This window comes from Meles meles, chromosome 10 (genome assembly GCF_922984935.1).
Source record: "Meles meles chromosome 10, mMelMel3.1 paternal haplotype, whole genome shotgun sequence".
Taxonomy (NCBI): domain Eukaryota; kingdom Metazoa; phylum Chordata; class Mammalia; order Carnivora; family Mustelidae; genus Meles; species Meles meles.
The window spans coordinates 72,984,342-73,000,528 of record NC_060075.1 but is presented as its reverse complement, the minus strand read 5'-3'; the positions used below and the strand labels follow the sequence as shown (position 1 = coordinate 73,000,528).

Below are 16,187 nucleotides of genomic sequence, written 5' to 3'. Positions count from 1 at the left end.
GGTCTATTTCTGGGTTCTCTGTTCTGTTCCATTGATCTATGTGTCTGTTTTTGTGCCAGTACCATGCTGTCTTGATGATGACAGCTTTGTAATAGAGCTTGAAGTCCGGAATTGTGATGCCACCAACTTTGGCTTTGTTCTTCAATATTCCTTTGGCTATTCGAGGTCTTTTCTGGTTCCATATAAATTTTAGGATTATTTGTTCCATTTCTTTGAAAAAAATGGATGGTATTTTGATAGGGATTGCATTAAATGTGTAGATTGCTTTAGGTAGCATAGACATTTTCACAATATTTATTCTTCCAATCCAGGAGCATGGAACATTTTTCCATTTCTTTGTGTCTTCCTCAATTTCTTTCATGAGTAATTTATAGTTTTCTGTATATAGATTCTTAGCCTCTTTGGTTAGGTTTATTCCTAGGTATCTTATAGTTTTGGGTGCAATTGTAAATGGGATTGACTCCTTAATTTCTCTTTCTTCTGTCTTCTTGTTGGTGTACAGAAATGCAACTGATTTCTGTGCACTGATTTTATATCCTGACGCTTTACTGAATTCCTGTACAAGTTCTAGCAGTTTTGGAGTGGAGTCTTTTGGGTTTTCCACATATAGTGTCATATCACCTGCGAAGAGTGATAGTTTGACTTCTTCTTTGCCGATTTGGATGCCTTTAATTTCTTTTTGTTGTCTGATTGCTGAGGCTAGGACTTCTAGTACTATGTTGAATAGCAGTGGTGATAATGGACATCCCTGCCGTGTTCCTATGACCTTAACGGAAAAGCTTTCAGTTTTTCTCCATTGAGAATGATATTTGCGGTGGGTTTTTCATAGATGGCTTTGATAATATTGAGGTATGTGCCCTCTATCCCCACACTTTGAAGAGTTTTGATCAGGAAGGGATGCTGTACTTTGTCAAATGTTTTTTCAGCATCTACTGAGAGTATCATATGGTTCTTGTTCTTTCTTTTATTAATGTGTTGTATCACATTGATTGATTTGCAGATGTTGAACCAACCTTGCAGCCCTGGAATAAATCCCACTTGATCGTGGTGAATAATCCTTTTAATGTACTGTTGGATCCTATTGGCTAGTACTTTGGTGAGAATTTTTGCATCTGTGTTCATCAAGGATATTGGTCTGTAGTTCTCTTTTTTGGTGGGATCCTTGTCTGCTTTTGGGATCAAGGTGATGCTGGCCTCATAAAATGAGTTTGGAAGTTTTCCTTCCATTTCTATTTTTTGGAAGAGTTTCAGGAGAATAGGAATTAGTTCTTCTTTAAATATTTGGTAGAATTCCCCTGGGAAGCCGTCTGGCCCTGGGCTTTTGTTTGTTTGGAGATTTTTGATGACTGTTTCAATCTCCTTACTGGTTATGGGCCTGTTTAACAGGTTTTCTATTTCTTCCTGGTTCAGTTGTGGTAGTTTATATGTCTCTAGGAATGCATCCATTTCTTCCAGATTGTCAAATTTGTTGGCATAGAGTTGCTCATAGTATGTTCTTATAATTGTATTTCTTTGGTGTTAGTTGTGATCTCTCTTCTTTCATTCATGATTTTATTTATTTGGGTCCTTTCTCTTTTCTTTTTGATAAGTCTGGCCAGGGGTTTATCAATCTTATTGATTCTTTCAAAGAACCAGCTCCTAGTTTCATTGGTTTTTCTATTGTTTTTTTGGTTTCTTATTTCATTGATTTCTGCTCTGATCTTTATGATTTCTCTTCTCCTGCTGGGTTTAGGATTTCCTTCTTGTTCTTTCTCCAGCTCCTTTAGGTATAGGGTTAGGTTGTGTACTTGAGACCTTTCTTGTTTCTTGAGAAAGGCTTGTACCGCTATATATTTTCCTCTCATGACTGCCTTTGCTGTGTCCCACAGATTTTGAACCGTTGTGTTTTCATTATCATTTGTTTCTATGAATTTTTTCAATTCTTCTTTAATTTCCTGGTTGACCCATTCATTCTTTAGAAGGATGCTGTTTAGTCTCCATGTATTTGGGTTCTTTCCAGCTTTCCTCTTGTGAATGAGTTCTAGCTTCAGAGCGTGGTGGTCTGAAAATATGCAGGGAATGATCCTAATCTTTTGATAACGGTTGAGACCTGATTTGTGACCCAGGATGTGATCTATTCTGGAGAATATTCCATGTGCACTAGAGAAGAATGTGTATTCTGTTGCTTTGGGATGAAATGTTCTGAATAGATCTGTGATGTCCATCTGGTCCAGTGTGTCATTTAAAGCCTTTATTTCCTTGTTGATCTTTTGCTTGGATGATCTGTCCATTTCAGTGAGGGGAGTGTTAAAGTCCCCTACTATTATTGTATTATTATTGATGTGTTTCTTTGATTTTGTTATTAATTGGCTGATATAGTTGGCTGCTCCCACGTTAGGGGCATAGATATTTAAAATTGTTAGATCTTCTTGTTGGACAGACCCTTTGAGTAGGTCCTTCCTCATCTCTTATTATAGTCTTTGGCTTAAAATCTAATTGATCTGATATAAGGATAGCCACCCCAGCTTTCTTCTGATGCCCATTAGCATGGTAAATTGTTTTCCACCCCCTCACTTTAAATCTGGAGGTGTCTTCGGAACTAAAATGAGTTTCTTGTAGGCAACATATTGATGGGTTTTGTTTTTTTATCCATTCTGATACCCTGTGTCTTTTGATTGGGGCATTTAGCCCATTAACATTCAGGGTAACTATTGAGAGATATGAATTTAGTGCCATTATTAGCCTGTAAGGTGACTGTTACTGTATATTGTCTCTGTACCTTTCTGATCTACTACTTTTAGGCTCTCTCTTTGCTTAGAGGACCCCTTTCAATATTTCCTGTAGAGCTGGTTTTGTGTTTGCAAATTCTTTCAGTTTTTGTTTGTCCTGGAAGCTTTTTATCTCTCCTTCTATTTTCAATGATAGCCTAGCTGGATAGAGTATTCTTGGCTGCATGTTTTTCTCATTTAGTGCTCTGAATATATCATGCCAGCTCTTTCTGGCCTGCCAGGTCTCTGTGGATAAGTCTGCTGCCAATCTAATATTTTTACCATTGTATGTTACAGACTTCTTTTCCCGGGCTGCTTTCAGGATTTTCTCTTTGTCACTAAGACTTGTAAATTTTACTATTAGGTGATGGGGTGTGGACCTATTCTTGTTGACTTTGAGGGGGGTTCTCTGCACCTCCTGGATTTTGATGCTTGTTTCCTTTGCTATATTAGGAAAATTCTCTCCAATAGACCTTCTGCTCCCCTCTCTGTTTCTTCTTCTTCTGGAATCCCAATTATTCTAATGTTGTTTCGTCTTATGGTGTCACTTATCTCTCGAATTCTCCCCTCGTGGTCCAGTAGCTGTTTGTCCCTCTTTTGCTCGGCTTCTTTATTCTCTGTCATTTGGTCTTCTATATCACTAATTCTTTCTTCTGCCTCATTTATCCTAGCAGTGAGAGCCTCCATTTTTGATTGCACCTCATTAATAGCTTTTTTTATTTCAACTTGGTTAGATTTTAGTTCTTTAATTTCTCCAGAAAGGGCTTTTATATCTCCAGAGAGGGTTTCTCTAATATCTTCCATGCCTTTTTCAAGCCCGGCTAGAACATTCAGAATCGTTATTCTGAACTCTTAATCTGACATATTACCAATGTCTATGTTGATTAGGTCCCTAGCCTTCGGTACTGCCTCTTGTTCTTTTGTTTGTGGTGATTTTTTTCTGCCTTGTCATTTTGTCCAGATAAGAGGATATGAAGGATCAAATAAAATATTAAAAGGGTGGCAAAGACTCCAGAAAAATACGCTGTAACCAAATCAGAAGAGACCCCAAATTATGGGGGGAGATAGGGGATAAAAAGTGGTTCAGAAAAAAAAAATTTTTAAAAATAAAACAAATAAAGAAAAAATATAAAAAAAGAATAAATATATATTTTAGATAAACTAGCAAAAACCGTTGAAAAAGAAAAGGGTAAAAATTTTAAAAAATTTATCAGAAGAAGAAAAAAGAAAGAGAAAAATTGAAAAAAAAAATTGAATAAACGGCAAGACTAAAGAATCATGGGGAGAAAGCCATAAGTTCCGTGCTTTGCTTTCTCCTCCTCTGGAGTTCCACTGCTGTCTTAAGTATTGAACCTGCTTTCCTTGATAGATGAACTTCGTCCTGGCTGGATATTTTGTTGATCTTCTGGGGGAGGGGCCTGTTGTAGTGACTCTCAAGTGTCTTTGCCCGAGGCGGAATTGCACTGCCCTTACCGGGGGCCGGACTAAGTAATCCACTCCGGTTCGCTTTTGGGAGCTTCTGTTCCCTGAATGCTTTCCGTAGAGTTCCGGAGGACGGGAATGAAAATGGCGGGCTCCTAGTCTCCGGCCTGGAGGAGCCGAGACCCCGGGGCCCCACTCCTGAGTGCACTCCAGAGGACAGCAGCACCCAATCACTCCCGTATCCCCAGCCTCCAGCCGCGCTCCGAGCTCACCCAGTCCGCAACCAGCTCAAGGTAATGCCGAGCTGAGAGTTTGTTCTAACACCTGCGAGCTCTGCGACACTCTGATATCCCCGATCCTTCTGTGACCAGGCGGGACCTGGGGCCACGCTGACCCCGCGTGGGCCTCAGCCCGGTTTAGCCTCTGTGGAACAGACTTTTAAAAGTCCTGATTTTGTGCTCTGTTGCTCCGCCGCTTGCCGGATCCGGCCCCTCTCCCCGTGGTCTATCTTTCCCGTCGTTTTAGATTCACTTCTCAACCAGTCCTACCTTTCAGAAAGTGGTTGATTTTCTGTTTCTAGAATTGCTGTTCTTCTTCTCTTCGATCTCTCGTCGGATTTGTAGGTGTTTGCAATGTTTAGATAAGCTATCGAGCTGATCTCCTGCTACCTGATGTAGTCTCAGCCTGCTACTTTTCCGCCATCTTGACTCCTCCTCCTACAAAAAGAAATTTTAATGCTCTAATCCTTTTTGCATCCAATGGCTGCCTTCTAGGATCTTTTTCTGCCTTTTGAGGGACATCCTTTAGAAATTCTTTTAATTACAATCTACTAGGAGTAAACTGTTTTTATTTGATGCTTTTATTTCGCTTTTATTCCTGAAAGATGGTTTTATTGACCATTCAAATCTGGGTTGACAGTTATTTTAATGTCAGAACTTTAAAGATAACCTTTTATTGTTTTCTGATTTCCTCTTGTTTCTGCTAAGAAAGTCCTTGTCATTTTATTTATTTATTTTTAAAGATTTTATTTATTTATTTGACAGACAGAGATCACAGGTAGGCAGAGAGGCAGGCAGAGAGAGAGGAGGAAACAGGCTCCCTGCTGAGCAGAGAGCCCGATGTGGGGCTCGATCCCAGGACCCCGGGATCATGACCTGAGCTGAAGGCAGAGGCTTTAACCCACTGAGCCACCCAGGCGCCCCAGTCCTTGTCATTTTAATTGTTATTCCCTCATAGGTAATAACATCTTTTTATTCTGGACACTTTTAAAAACTGTTTGGTTTTCTCTTTATTTGTCCTTCCAAGATTCATTTGTCTTCTCCATTAGGAGCGATACCTTATGTATTCTCATCTATTACCCATGAAAGAGTTCCTTTCCATCATTCTCTAATATATCCTCCTGACACAGTGGTTAGATGTTGGATGAACATTCCCACTCTATCCTTTATCTCTTTGCTTCTCTTTCATATTTTTGATCTTTTTGTGTGTGTTGCATTCTTAGTATTGAGAGACAAGCAAATCAGATTCAGGACAGGAAATTAAAGTAAAAGCTAGTCTTGAGGTCTTATCACCAGTTGGAGATTAAAGGCATGTAAAATATATTATACTATTATATATCTCTGTCACTTTCTGTAGGATTTCTTTTAGTTTAAAACCGTTTTGAGGGGCGTCTGGGTGGCTCCATTGATTAAGCATCTGCCTTCAGCTCAGGTTAGATCCCAGGGTTCTGGGATCAAGCTCTGCATCAGGCTCCCTGCTCAGTGGGGAGTCTGCTTCTCCCTGTCCTTCTGCTCCCCCCTTCCCCCGCTCATACTCTCTCTCTCTCTTTCAAATAAATAAAATCTTAAAACTTAAATAAATAAATAAATAAAACCATTTGACCGGTAACTTCCTTTTTAAATTCTTGCTGGTATGATGTGGATGGAACTAGATGGTATTATGCTAAGCAAAGTAAGTCAATCAAGAAAGACAGTTATCATATGATCTCACTCATATGTGGTATTTAAGAAACAAAACAGGAGATCATAGGAGAAGAGAGGAAAAAGTAAAACAAGACAAAACCAGAGAGGGAGACAAACTGCAAGAGACTCTTAATTGTAGAAAACAAACTGAGAGTTGCAGGAGGGGAAGCAGGTGGACGGATGGGGTAACTGGGTGATGGACATTAAGGAGGGCGTGATGTAGGGAACACTGGGTATTATAAAAGACTGTTGAATCACAGGCCTGTACCTCTGAAACCAGTAATACATTATATGTTAATTAAATTTTAAAAATATTTAAATAAATAAATTCTTGCTGATATTTATAAATCTAATCCCTTTTGTTTATTTCTTTAGGTCATTGTGTCAATGAGTATAGCATTTGCTCAACAAACTGAACTATCTAGAATAACTGGGGAAAAAGAAGATACTACATTGTCAAAACAAGCACATGCTTTCTGTCAGCAAGAACATTTAAATGAAATGAAATTATCAGAGGGTCAAACTTCTGAAGCAATAGACATGAAATTTAAAGAATTTAAACCACTTAGTAAAGAGTTAGGGGAAGATGGAAAGGAAGTTCTGTTATCAAACAATAATAATCTTGATGATATACTAGAGTCGAAGGACCGTGAACTGACTATTTCAGAAGAAATGTTCTCCAAAGATAAAACATTTATAGTCAGAGAACCTGTGAGTATGTTTCCTTGTATAAAAAATTGTTGCTTCCTTCACGATAAAATTATTACCGGTAATTAATGTTCCTTAATGGGAGAGGAAGGTATCTAATCTAGTCTTAGGGATTCGAATTATGAGTATGTTTTTTTACTTACATATGAATAAATGATTTAATACTAGTATTAAATAAAACAACTCTGGTTCATGGTATTGTTAATCTTGTACATATTGTGAATGGTAAAATCTCATTGTAAGTTATACCTGCATTATTTTTGTTTCAGTCAATTTATGATTAATTGTCTTATAGTTTAGCAATATGTATGAATAAAATATTTGCTTCATTTAATGTGATGATAACATCACAAGGAAATAGCTACCTATTTAAGAAGAAATTTAAAATACTGTACTCTCTATCTACTAATTCTCCTCTTCTTTGCTTACTCATTAATGGAGGATCTAGTCTGTCTATACCACAGTCATTGTGCATTTAGCAAAGTAGTAAATCCTACATTTTAAAGTTACTTGAATTCAAATTTTTTATTAATGTTCAGGATGTGTTGTCTTGTTTAGAGGCATATTCAAATAAAATTGTCAACTTCTACATGAAGTGCAAAACTAAGGTGTTTGTGAAAACCTCTTTAGGTTACCAGCAACTATTCATTTAAGTAGTAGTTCTTTGGGAATTGAAGTACTTGTGAACTTCATTAAGCAGTTGATTTCTTATGAGTTTGAGAAAGTGGAATATAAATCTTTTATTTCCAAATAAAAATTATTAAAAATTGTTTCTTATCAAGCAGTTCTCTGTAGTACTATGATAACCATTGCATAATATAAGTAGGTAAAATTTTTCATGTTTTATAAATATAATTTTAAATTATAAATATTCCATTTATATTATCTCCCCATCATAAAATGTCAGGAGGGATAATGGAGTTATAGACTCATTAAGAGCAGAGGATTTTTAATTTTTATTCTCCTCCTCCCATAAAATCAGATTGTATCTAAACGAACTGCTAAACAACTCTTTTGCTTTTAGAGAATAACGTGTGTAATGATAATAAACTAACTTTACACCGAATTGGAATTATAATGAAGACAGATTTCTTTTTTTTTTTTTTAACTTTATGTTTTAGTTTAGTAATGGGGAGAAAACATCAGGTGCTTTGTGGGTTAGAATTGCTTTCATATCTCTTTCTAATGATGTTGATTCTGACAGATTTCCATGAAATATTTTATGCATGCTGCTTTTTTTTTTTTTTTTAATATTGTAGATCCATGATGAGATTTTGGTATCGAGTATGGATGCTTCTAGACAACTAATGTTAAATGAGGAACAGTTGGAAGATATGAGGCAGGAACTTGTACGACAATACCAAGAACATCAGCAGGCAACAGAACTGTTACGGCAGGCACACATGCGCCAGATGGAGAGACAGCGAGAAGACCAGGAACAGCTGCAAGAAGAGATTAAGAGACTGAACCGACAATTAGCCCAGGTATGGGACTTAGAGGCCCTTTTCTCCCCAATTAAAATAACAGTATTCTTTATATAGCCTTTTTTTGAAAGTCAAAATGATTGCCAAGATACGAATAAGTACAAATATTTAACATCAGGAACAGACTCATCAGCACAGCAGCCTTAAATCTTGTTAGGAACATCTGACTCAACTTTGGAGTGCCTGTCCTCTGTGCCATTTTATTGATCTGCCTTTTTTGCCATTGGAAAAGTGGCTACAAGGTTGTTTGTATGTTTGTTTTGAATCATTCCATTGACCATACACAACAAAAGCACTTTGACAATTTTGGAAATTCTTTGTGCTAAACTGCAGTTGATAGTCATTTTTCCTATATTCATTTCTAGTTTTGTGAGTCCACCAATTAGCATCTCCAAGATTTACCTTTATCTATCTTTAATCTGTCTTTTTAATCATGAATGGGAATCTGAAGTAGTATGTTTCTGGAACTTTGTCCAAGGAAACATCTCTTCTTGATTTGAGAAATGCAGATTTACATAACATTCTTATCCTTTTTCTTACTCCTTGGTATTTGGGAGCTGGATACTTACAAATTGCTATATACAGTGTGCTCACAAAATCATTACAGAAAAGCAAGAAATATTTATATAGAAGTGCCTATAAAAAAAATTTATTCAATTTATCTTGGAAACTTAAATGAGATTTAAAAAATAGAGAAATCTTGAAATGTGTTCTTTCAAATATAGAATAATAAGAAAATTGGGAGTTGAACATAAAACATATCATTTGGAAAAATTGGTGTTGCTTTTCTTCATTGCATTTTGTGAATTTAAACTTGATTTTTCAATGCAAAATTGGCATATAAAAATAATATTAATTGAGCTTCACAAATTCCTGAATTAGCTTTTTTAAGTTTCAAATTTTGCATTGAACTTTATATGTGCTTTTAACCCGTAATCATGGGATGTAACTCATAGGTAGAAAGGGCTTCTTGGTCTAGGGGGTTAAAAGAAATCTGCTAATTATTTCTGCTTTTTTTTTCTTCTATCGCAAACAATATTCTCTCATGACCTTTTTTCTTATTTAGAGATCCTCAATAGATAATGAAAACCTGGTTTCAGAGAGAGAGAGGGTGCTTTTAGAGGAGCTGGAAGCACTAAAGCAGCTGTCTCTAGCTGGAAGAGAGAAGCTGTGTTGTGAGCTGCGCAACAGCAGTACGCAAACACAGGTAGTATGGACTTTGGCCCACCTAGGAGCAGTGGATCAACAATGCAGTAGGATCTGTTTGTCTTTGTTTTTGGTATGAATGTGTTTTTATAAGTGTTGAGCTTAATGTATTTGTGATTGTTTACATCCAAGGTAGGTGGAGTCAAGATTTTTATCTTCTATTTAAGGTAATTTGCATAGGACATTACTATAGCAGCAACTATTGTTTCACCAGGGAGCAACCTAACAAACGATGTAACACTAGAGCATGCATTAGTTTGAACCCATTAAACTTCTTTTCATCTCTGCATTAGGTTGCTTATCTTTTTTGATAATGCTAATCCCTTAATAAAATGTAGTTAAATATTATTTGGAAGATTATCTATTTTGCCTGCTGAGTTTTCTGTCTCACCTCATAACAATGTAGAAGAATGACATGGTTTTTCCCAGATGACAAATTTTCTTTCTGTTTTGTCCTCTCTACCTTTACATAAACTTAAGCAGAATGGAAATGAAAACCAAGAGGAAATTGAAGAACAGATCTTTAAAGAAAAGGAGTCAGACAGAAAACCTGATGATGTGCCTCCTGATATTCTGACCAATGAAAGGTATGCAGAATGTCTATTTTTTTTGGTACAAAGGGAATTAAATAGTTGTTTCAGTGTGATAAACTTTGTCCTTATTTTGATCTTGTACATTTATTTGTCCATTTTACTGTGTATGTAAAGAATTGTCAGTTTTTGATTGTTAAATAGAACAATTTTTAAAAATCTTCTTTATATGTAAAGTAATTTTTGTTTGGATCTTGACCATGTACTTATCTCAGCAAATGATAAGGCATTATTTGATTATTGAACCTTTTTTTATTAATTTTATTCTGCTCGTATGCCATTTTTTATCCTAAAAAACACAATTGCACTTCTGAGTACATTTCTTCACTTCATGGACATGCATTCAATATAAGCCACCCACTTGCTTGTGATGAGGAAAAAAAATGAAGTGTGGTAGTCTGCGATTAGCTTCTTTCTTTCATTTATTGCATATCAGATAAGAACTTCTAATCCATATCCCACTTTTATAGAGAAATAAATTTATGATCCGATGTTAACAAAACCTTCCCTGACTTGATTTTGTAGATGTTAATATATAAGTGTAAAATATTAAATGAGAATTTTACCCCCATATTAAGGACTGTAACCATAATATTTTAAAATTTGTTTTGTTCAAATGAAAATAATTTCTTTAATTTTAAATTAAACTAATACCTACTAACTTAATTTCCTCCTTTTCCAATTTCTGTGACTGTCAACCCTCTGTGTCCTCCTAACCTCCTTCCTCAGCTTGCATGGAGGAATTTGGCCCCTAAGATTTTGGCTTCCCCATTGGATCATCAGTATGGAACACAGTCAGTATGGAACTCAAACAAGAAAGACAGTGTATGAAAATTAGAGTTACCATGGCAATATAAAATAAACTTTGTTTATTTTATATTATTTATCTCTGGTATATTTTTAAAACAATGTAGTGTTTAATTTTTAGGAATTTTTGCAGCAAGTGCTAATAAATGAGTATTCATATTTATTTCTCTTTACCAACATATTTTAACTACTATTCTTACTTAGAAATATTTTCAAATTATCCTAGTCCTGAGGCATTTGGGGCTTTAACAAAACCTAAGAAAAAGTTAAATAAAACCCTTGACTGAATTACTACTAACTAAATTACTTAGAGTTTTATTTTTAATGCCTGGTCTCATGTAAGCAGAGAACTTGATCTGGGTACGAAAATAGAACTGTCTCTTTCACTTGACAAATACTGAAGGAGAACTTGTCCGTTTATTACCTTGTCTTAAAATAGTTATGTCATGTGCCTGTGAAAATAGATATCCTTTAACCTGATTTTTGGTGATCTCCCACAGTGTGAAGTTGAGAGAGCAAATTGTCTTAAACAGAGGACCTTTACCATGAAAGTCTCTTACTTTATCTATATGTATTAAGTATAAAGTTTGCCACTGTTAGAGTATTCTTACTGAATTAAGCTATTAGGACAAGAGAACTGTTTAGCTATTCCAAAGGTTAATCACATAATCTTCTGAATCAGCATTTATGGAAGTATATTTCTTGACATGAAAAGGTGTTTGTGGGGGCGCCTGGGTGGCTCAGTGGTTTAAGCCGCTGCCTTCAGCTCAGGTCATGATCTCGGGGTCCTGGGATCGAGTCCCACATCGGGCTCTCTGCTCAGCAGGGAGCCTGCTTCCCTCTCTCTCTCTCTCTGCCTGCCTCTCTGCCTACTGTGATCTCTCTCTGTCAAATAAATAAATAAATAAAATCTTTAAAAAGAAAAGAAAAGGTGTTTGTGTCACGCAAAAAAAAAAAAACAAAACAAAACATAAAAACTCTTTGTCCAGGATAATTCCATTTTTGTTTTTAAAATGAATATATTTATGAGGTAGAGGGGAAGGCTAGAAAGATAGGCATTAAAATGTTAACAGTGATTATTTTTGCTGAGATATTTAGGTGGGTGGTTAGCAATATTTTCTGATTTTTTTGAAAATGAAAATGTTTGACATCTTTTTAAAAAGATAGATGCACTATTAATTCCATTTGGTTGAAAATGAATTCTTTCTACTGGCTGAAATGAATGTGGTTTATATAACTTGAGAAATTTGTGTCTGGAGCAGATATAAAGAATGTCCTATGATATTCCCTCTGGTGTTGGCAGATAGTGATATTGCACAATAGACCTTTTTAAGAACAGGTCTCTGCCTGTTTCTGTAATTTAATTATTTATATTATCACCAGGAAGTTGTAGAAATACACATTTTTCTGGTGGAATTTTTAAACTATATTTTAAATTATAGGTTTGACACAAAGTAGTTTAAATGTGAAACATGTATAAGAACCATAAAGAACCATAAAACCACGTATCAGCTCACATGTGCTTGTTTACTACCACAATTTTTAAAACTTAACTTTTGTATCTCCTTAAAATTTTCTTCTAGTTTAGAAACTTTACTAGCTTAAAACTTTAATTGTATGATTTCTTTAAGTTCAGTACAGTATTGCACATTTGTTAAAAAAAAAAAAAAATTTTACTGATAGACCAAAAATTTTTAGAAGAAAACAAATTTTATAATGTAATTATTAAATAAAAAACAAACGCACTTCATTTAAGTACAGTAGTAGAGAAGATCATATGATATTTTATTTTTCAAGTCATATTTTGTGATACATTTTTGTGGAACATAGCAAAGTGTTTCAAAAAGATTAAACATTTTAATAAATGTTTCTTTATCTATACAGATTTGCACTTCAGAAAGCTAATAACAGACTCCTAAAGATCCTCTTAGAAGTTGTAAAGACAACAGCAGCTGTTGAAGAAACAATTGGTCGCCATGTTCTTGGTATTCTAGATAGATCTAATAAGGTCCAGCCATCTGCCAGCTTGATTTGGAGGTCAGAAGCAGAGGCACCTATAAAGTCATGTATCCATGAGGAACACACAGGAGGTATGAGTTATGTATGCCATTGACACTACCATAAATTATCCTCAGCAAATCTTTCTGAATTCAAGGCAGTTTTGCTATGTGTTGAAAATACAGAAGAGACAATATTAAAGTTTTTTCCAACAAAATGTCTTCAGACACAAATACTTGGGAGCCAGTATTCTCAAAACACCATTATTGTATAGCATTTGCAGTGTTATCTTGGAGTTATTGTAGATACCCAGATTTAACTACTTTGTTATATAAACCAGAGACTGTTTAATTTCTCCACCATAAAAGAAAAATTCCAGATCACTTCTCAGGACTCTTATCAATAGCCAGGAGGTAGTGGGAACATCCTGAAACCACACTATGAGATGAGTAATAAAGAGTTTTTAAGAATCAAGCATCAGTTTCACATTTCTGTTGAGATGGTTAGAAGGAAGTTTTGATAAGAAACCTAAGACTTGATCTTTAGAGTGTCCTCTGTTAGCTCCTTTCTTCCTCTCAGAAAAGTGTTTTTGAAGTATGACAATGTGTGTGGATCCAGAGGTTAGGTCCTAACATGACATAGCTCTCTTCCTAATTCTCCCTTCTTCCAGCCGTGTGGGCTGGGCTCCTCTTCGAATGTCTTACTTTCATGCTACTGACATCTACCCTCTTGATTTTTAATTCCTTATTGATGAGGGAATCAGACAATCAAAAGGTGAGAAAGTTTTTGTCAGATGGGGAAAGATAGGGTCTGGACTCTTGGATCAGCAGATCAGGTCCATACTTTACTACCATTCCACACCCAGGTATTTCTCCCCAGTTAGAGGCCAACCTTCTAAAATGCCAATATTTGCAATTTTTGAGAGCATTCTGTTTAAGTTTCATATGGAGAAATGAGAAGAAATTATCCCACTTACAGAAAGTTTACCTAATTACAAGCTGGCCAGAGCCTGTTTCCAAGTGCAGAGAAAACTCCATCAGTTGAGTATAAAGATAATTTTAAAAACCTTTTGGGGTACCTGGGTGGCAAAGTTGGTTGAACCTCTGACTTTGGGTTTGGGCTCAGGTTGTGATCATATATCAAGCCCTGCATCAAGCTCCACCCTCAGCATGGAGTCTTCTTGAGTTTCTGTCTCCCTCTCCCCCTTTCACTCATGCTGTCACTCTCTCTCCCTCTAAAATGAATAAATAAATTTTAAAAATTTGGGGGGAAAAAAACCCTCTTAATAAATAAGCTTAAATAATACTGAATTTTTAAAGTTTCTTTCAAATTCATTCAAACTTTGTAGAAGTATTTTTTCAAATTTACTCTCTGTTAAGCTCTCAATGAAGGGCTATTTTATTTCTACATATAGATCTTGATATATAGAAAAGAATTAGGTAACACTTTCTTGGTCTTACTGTAAAAGTGTTTATCAAACTAGTTAGGATGACCACTAATGTCATTTGGGGACATTTAGAGATACATTTTGCATCTTGAAGGAAATATTGGATTAATAGAATTTATCATTTAAAACTGAATTTTCTGATGAACTTAAAAGAATATATTGGCTTAAAAAAATTGACACTGTTCCATTTGTAAGATTTTTTTTTAATGTTCCTTCATATTTTTCATGAAGTCGTATTGTAAAAACTCAAAGGAACTTGTGAAATATTTCTTTTATGTCTCATTTAATATGACAGAAAAAGTTCAGTCTTACTCTGATTATGAAACATTTGCTTTTCAATTTTTATGTATGACTTTTTATTGTAGGTAATAGCACTTGTGATCTGTTTTCAGCTTTCAAGTCCAAACTTGTTTAGATTTTATGCATGTATGGACTTGTTAACTCTCTAAAAAAGTAAATAATTGATTTGCTAATGTGTGCTTCCTCATAAGAGTAACCTAGTTTATGAAATTAAAGGGAGATTTCAAGCCAATGTGAAATCAGTTGAACTTGAATGAATATTAAAGTAGTTCATAACAGTAAGTTCCCTTAGGATGTGTTGAAAGAAAAGTTCTTTGAGGCCTGCACTGTGATGGCTCAGTGGAAGAATGCTCACCTCTGTTACTTTTGCAATAGGAAAATCAATAAAGTTAATACATTTTTTAAATCGTAAAGGAAGGTGACATGAGTACTTAACCATTAACATGAGCATGCTTCTTACTAGGCTGAACTCGTTGGGAAGCCTTCCACTTTCAGGGGAAACTAAAATATTTGAATACCTCCTGGGAAACTGTCTGGACCTTCAGCCCAGGCTTCCAGTCTCCTCGATGACTGCGTATCTTAAATATTCCTATTGTTCCTAGGATAAAGGCCAAATGTCTCTAGCCAACAGTAGTTATTTCCTAGAATACTCTTTAATGATGCTTCCTCAGAGAGGTCCTCCATGACCATTTCATCTTATTTAGGCCCTCCTCATTTTCCCAGGTGACCAGGCACTGAATCTCATCTGCTGCAGCTTCCTTTTGGAGTAGTGTGATGTGATAGAAAGAATGCTGGGTTAGTATCAGAAGGCCCTTGAATCTTACTCTAGCTCTCTGCAGCCCTGGGCAAATCTCAGGCTCCCAGGGCTTCAGTTCAGTTTACTCACCTGTCAGGTATAAGAGGCAAAATAGAGTCAGTAGTTTTCAGTTGGACCTCTAGAGACCTTCAGAAGGCCACTGGGGTAGGGGAGGCTCTATCTGATCACCTACCCTGCTTAATCTGGGCAGATAAAGAATGACATGGTATAAATCTGTAAAGTAAATGACTAAAGGACTTTTGAGTAACCATCATCTGCTGTATTTAAGACACAGATCTGAGTGGTTCACCAGTCTGAAATCATGAGTCACTTTACCAAACTGGCAGTTCTGAGATTTCTATCAGCATTTTATGAAATTGCCCTATTTGTTTTTCTCTGATTTTTCTCCCAAAGACTAGTTATTATAAATACAGTATAACCTTGATGTCTTTCTCATTCTTTTATTTCATTGAGATAAACAATAATAATGTAAGTTCTATTTCCTCATTGGAACATAATTCGCATTATTTTTGTGTAAATCTTCAAAATGTTACAAATAAGATACATTAAGCTAGTTGACATCTTCACCTTTTCTAGATACTTTAATATGTATTTTTTCATTAGCATTTGAAAAAATTAATTTTTAGTGGCTTATCCATTTTGTTTTATGTGTCTCTTGCAGTTTGTGCTTGAGATTTGTTCCTGTTCAGTACATAGTATC

General features: G+C 35.6%; 1 protein-coding gene across 11 annotated transcripts in view; it reads left to right on the top strand.

Moving 5' to 3' along the window:
• The window catches only part of AKAP9 (A-kinase anchoring protein 9), a 171,587-nt gene that overhangs the window by 85,548 nt on the left and 69,852 nt on the right, over window positions 1-16,187 (top strand). For 8 of the 11 annotated variants that reach the window (XM_046021086.1, XM_046021088.1, XM_046021085.1 and 5 more), the window contains 5 exons: window positions 6,506-6,841; window positions 8,098-8,322; window positions 9,389-9,529; window positions 10,009-10,115; window positions 12,810-13,015. In XM_046021086.1, coding sequence (XP_045877042.1) covers window positions 6,506-6,841; window positions 8,098-8,322; window positions 9,389-9,529; window positions 10,009-10,115; window positions 12,810-13,015 — 1,015 coding nt within the window. The remainder of the gene's footprint in view (window positions 1-6,505; window positions 6,842-8,097; window positions 8,323-9,388; window positions 9,530-10,008; window positions 10,116-12,809; window positions 13,016-16,187) is intronic. The other 3 variants (XM_046021090.1, XM_046021084.1, XM_046021091.1) reach the window with 2 other exon arrangements.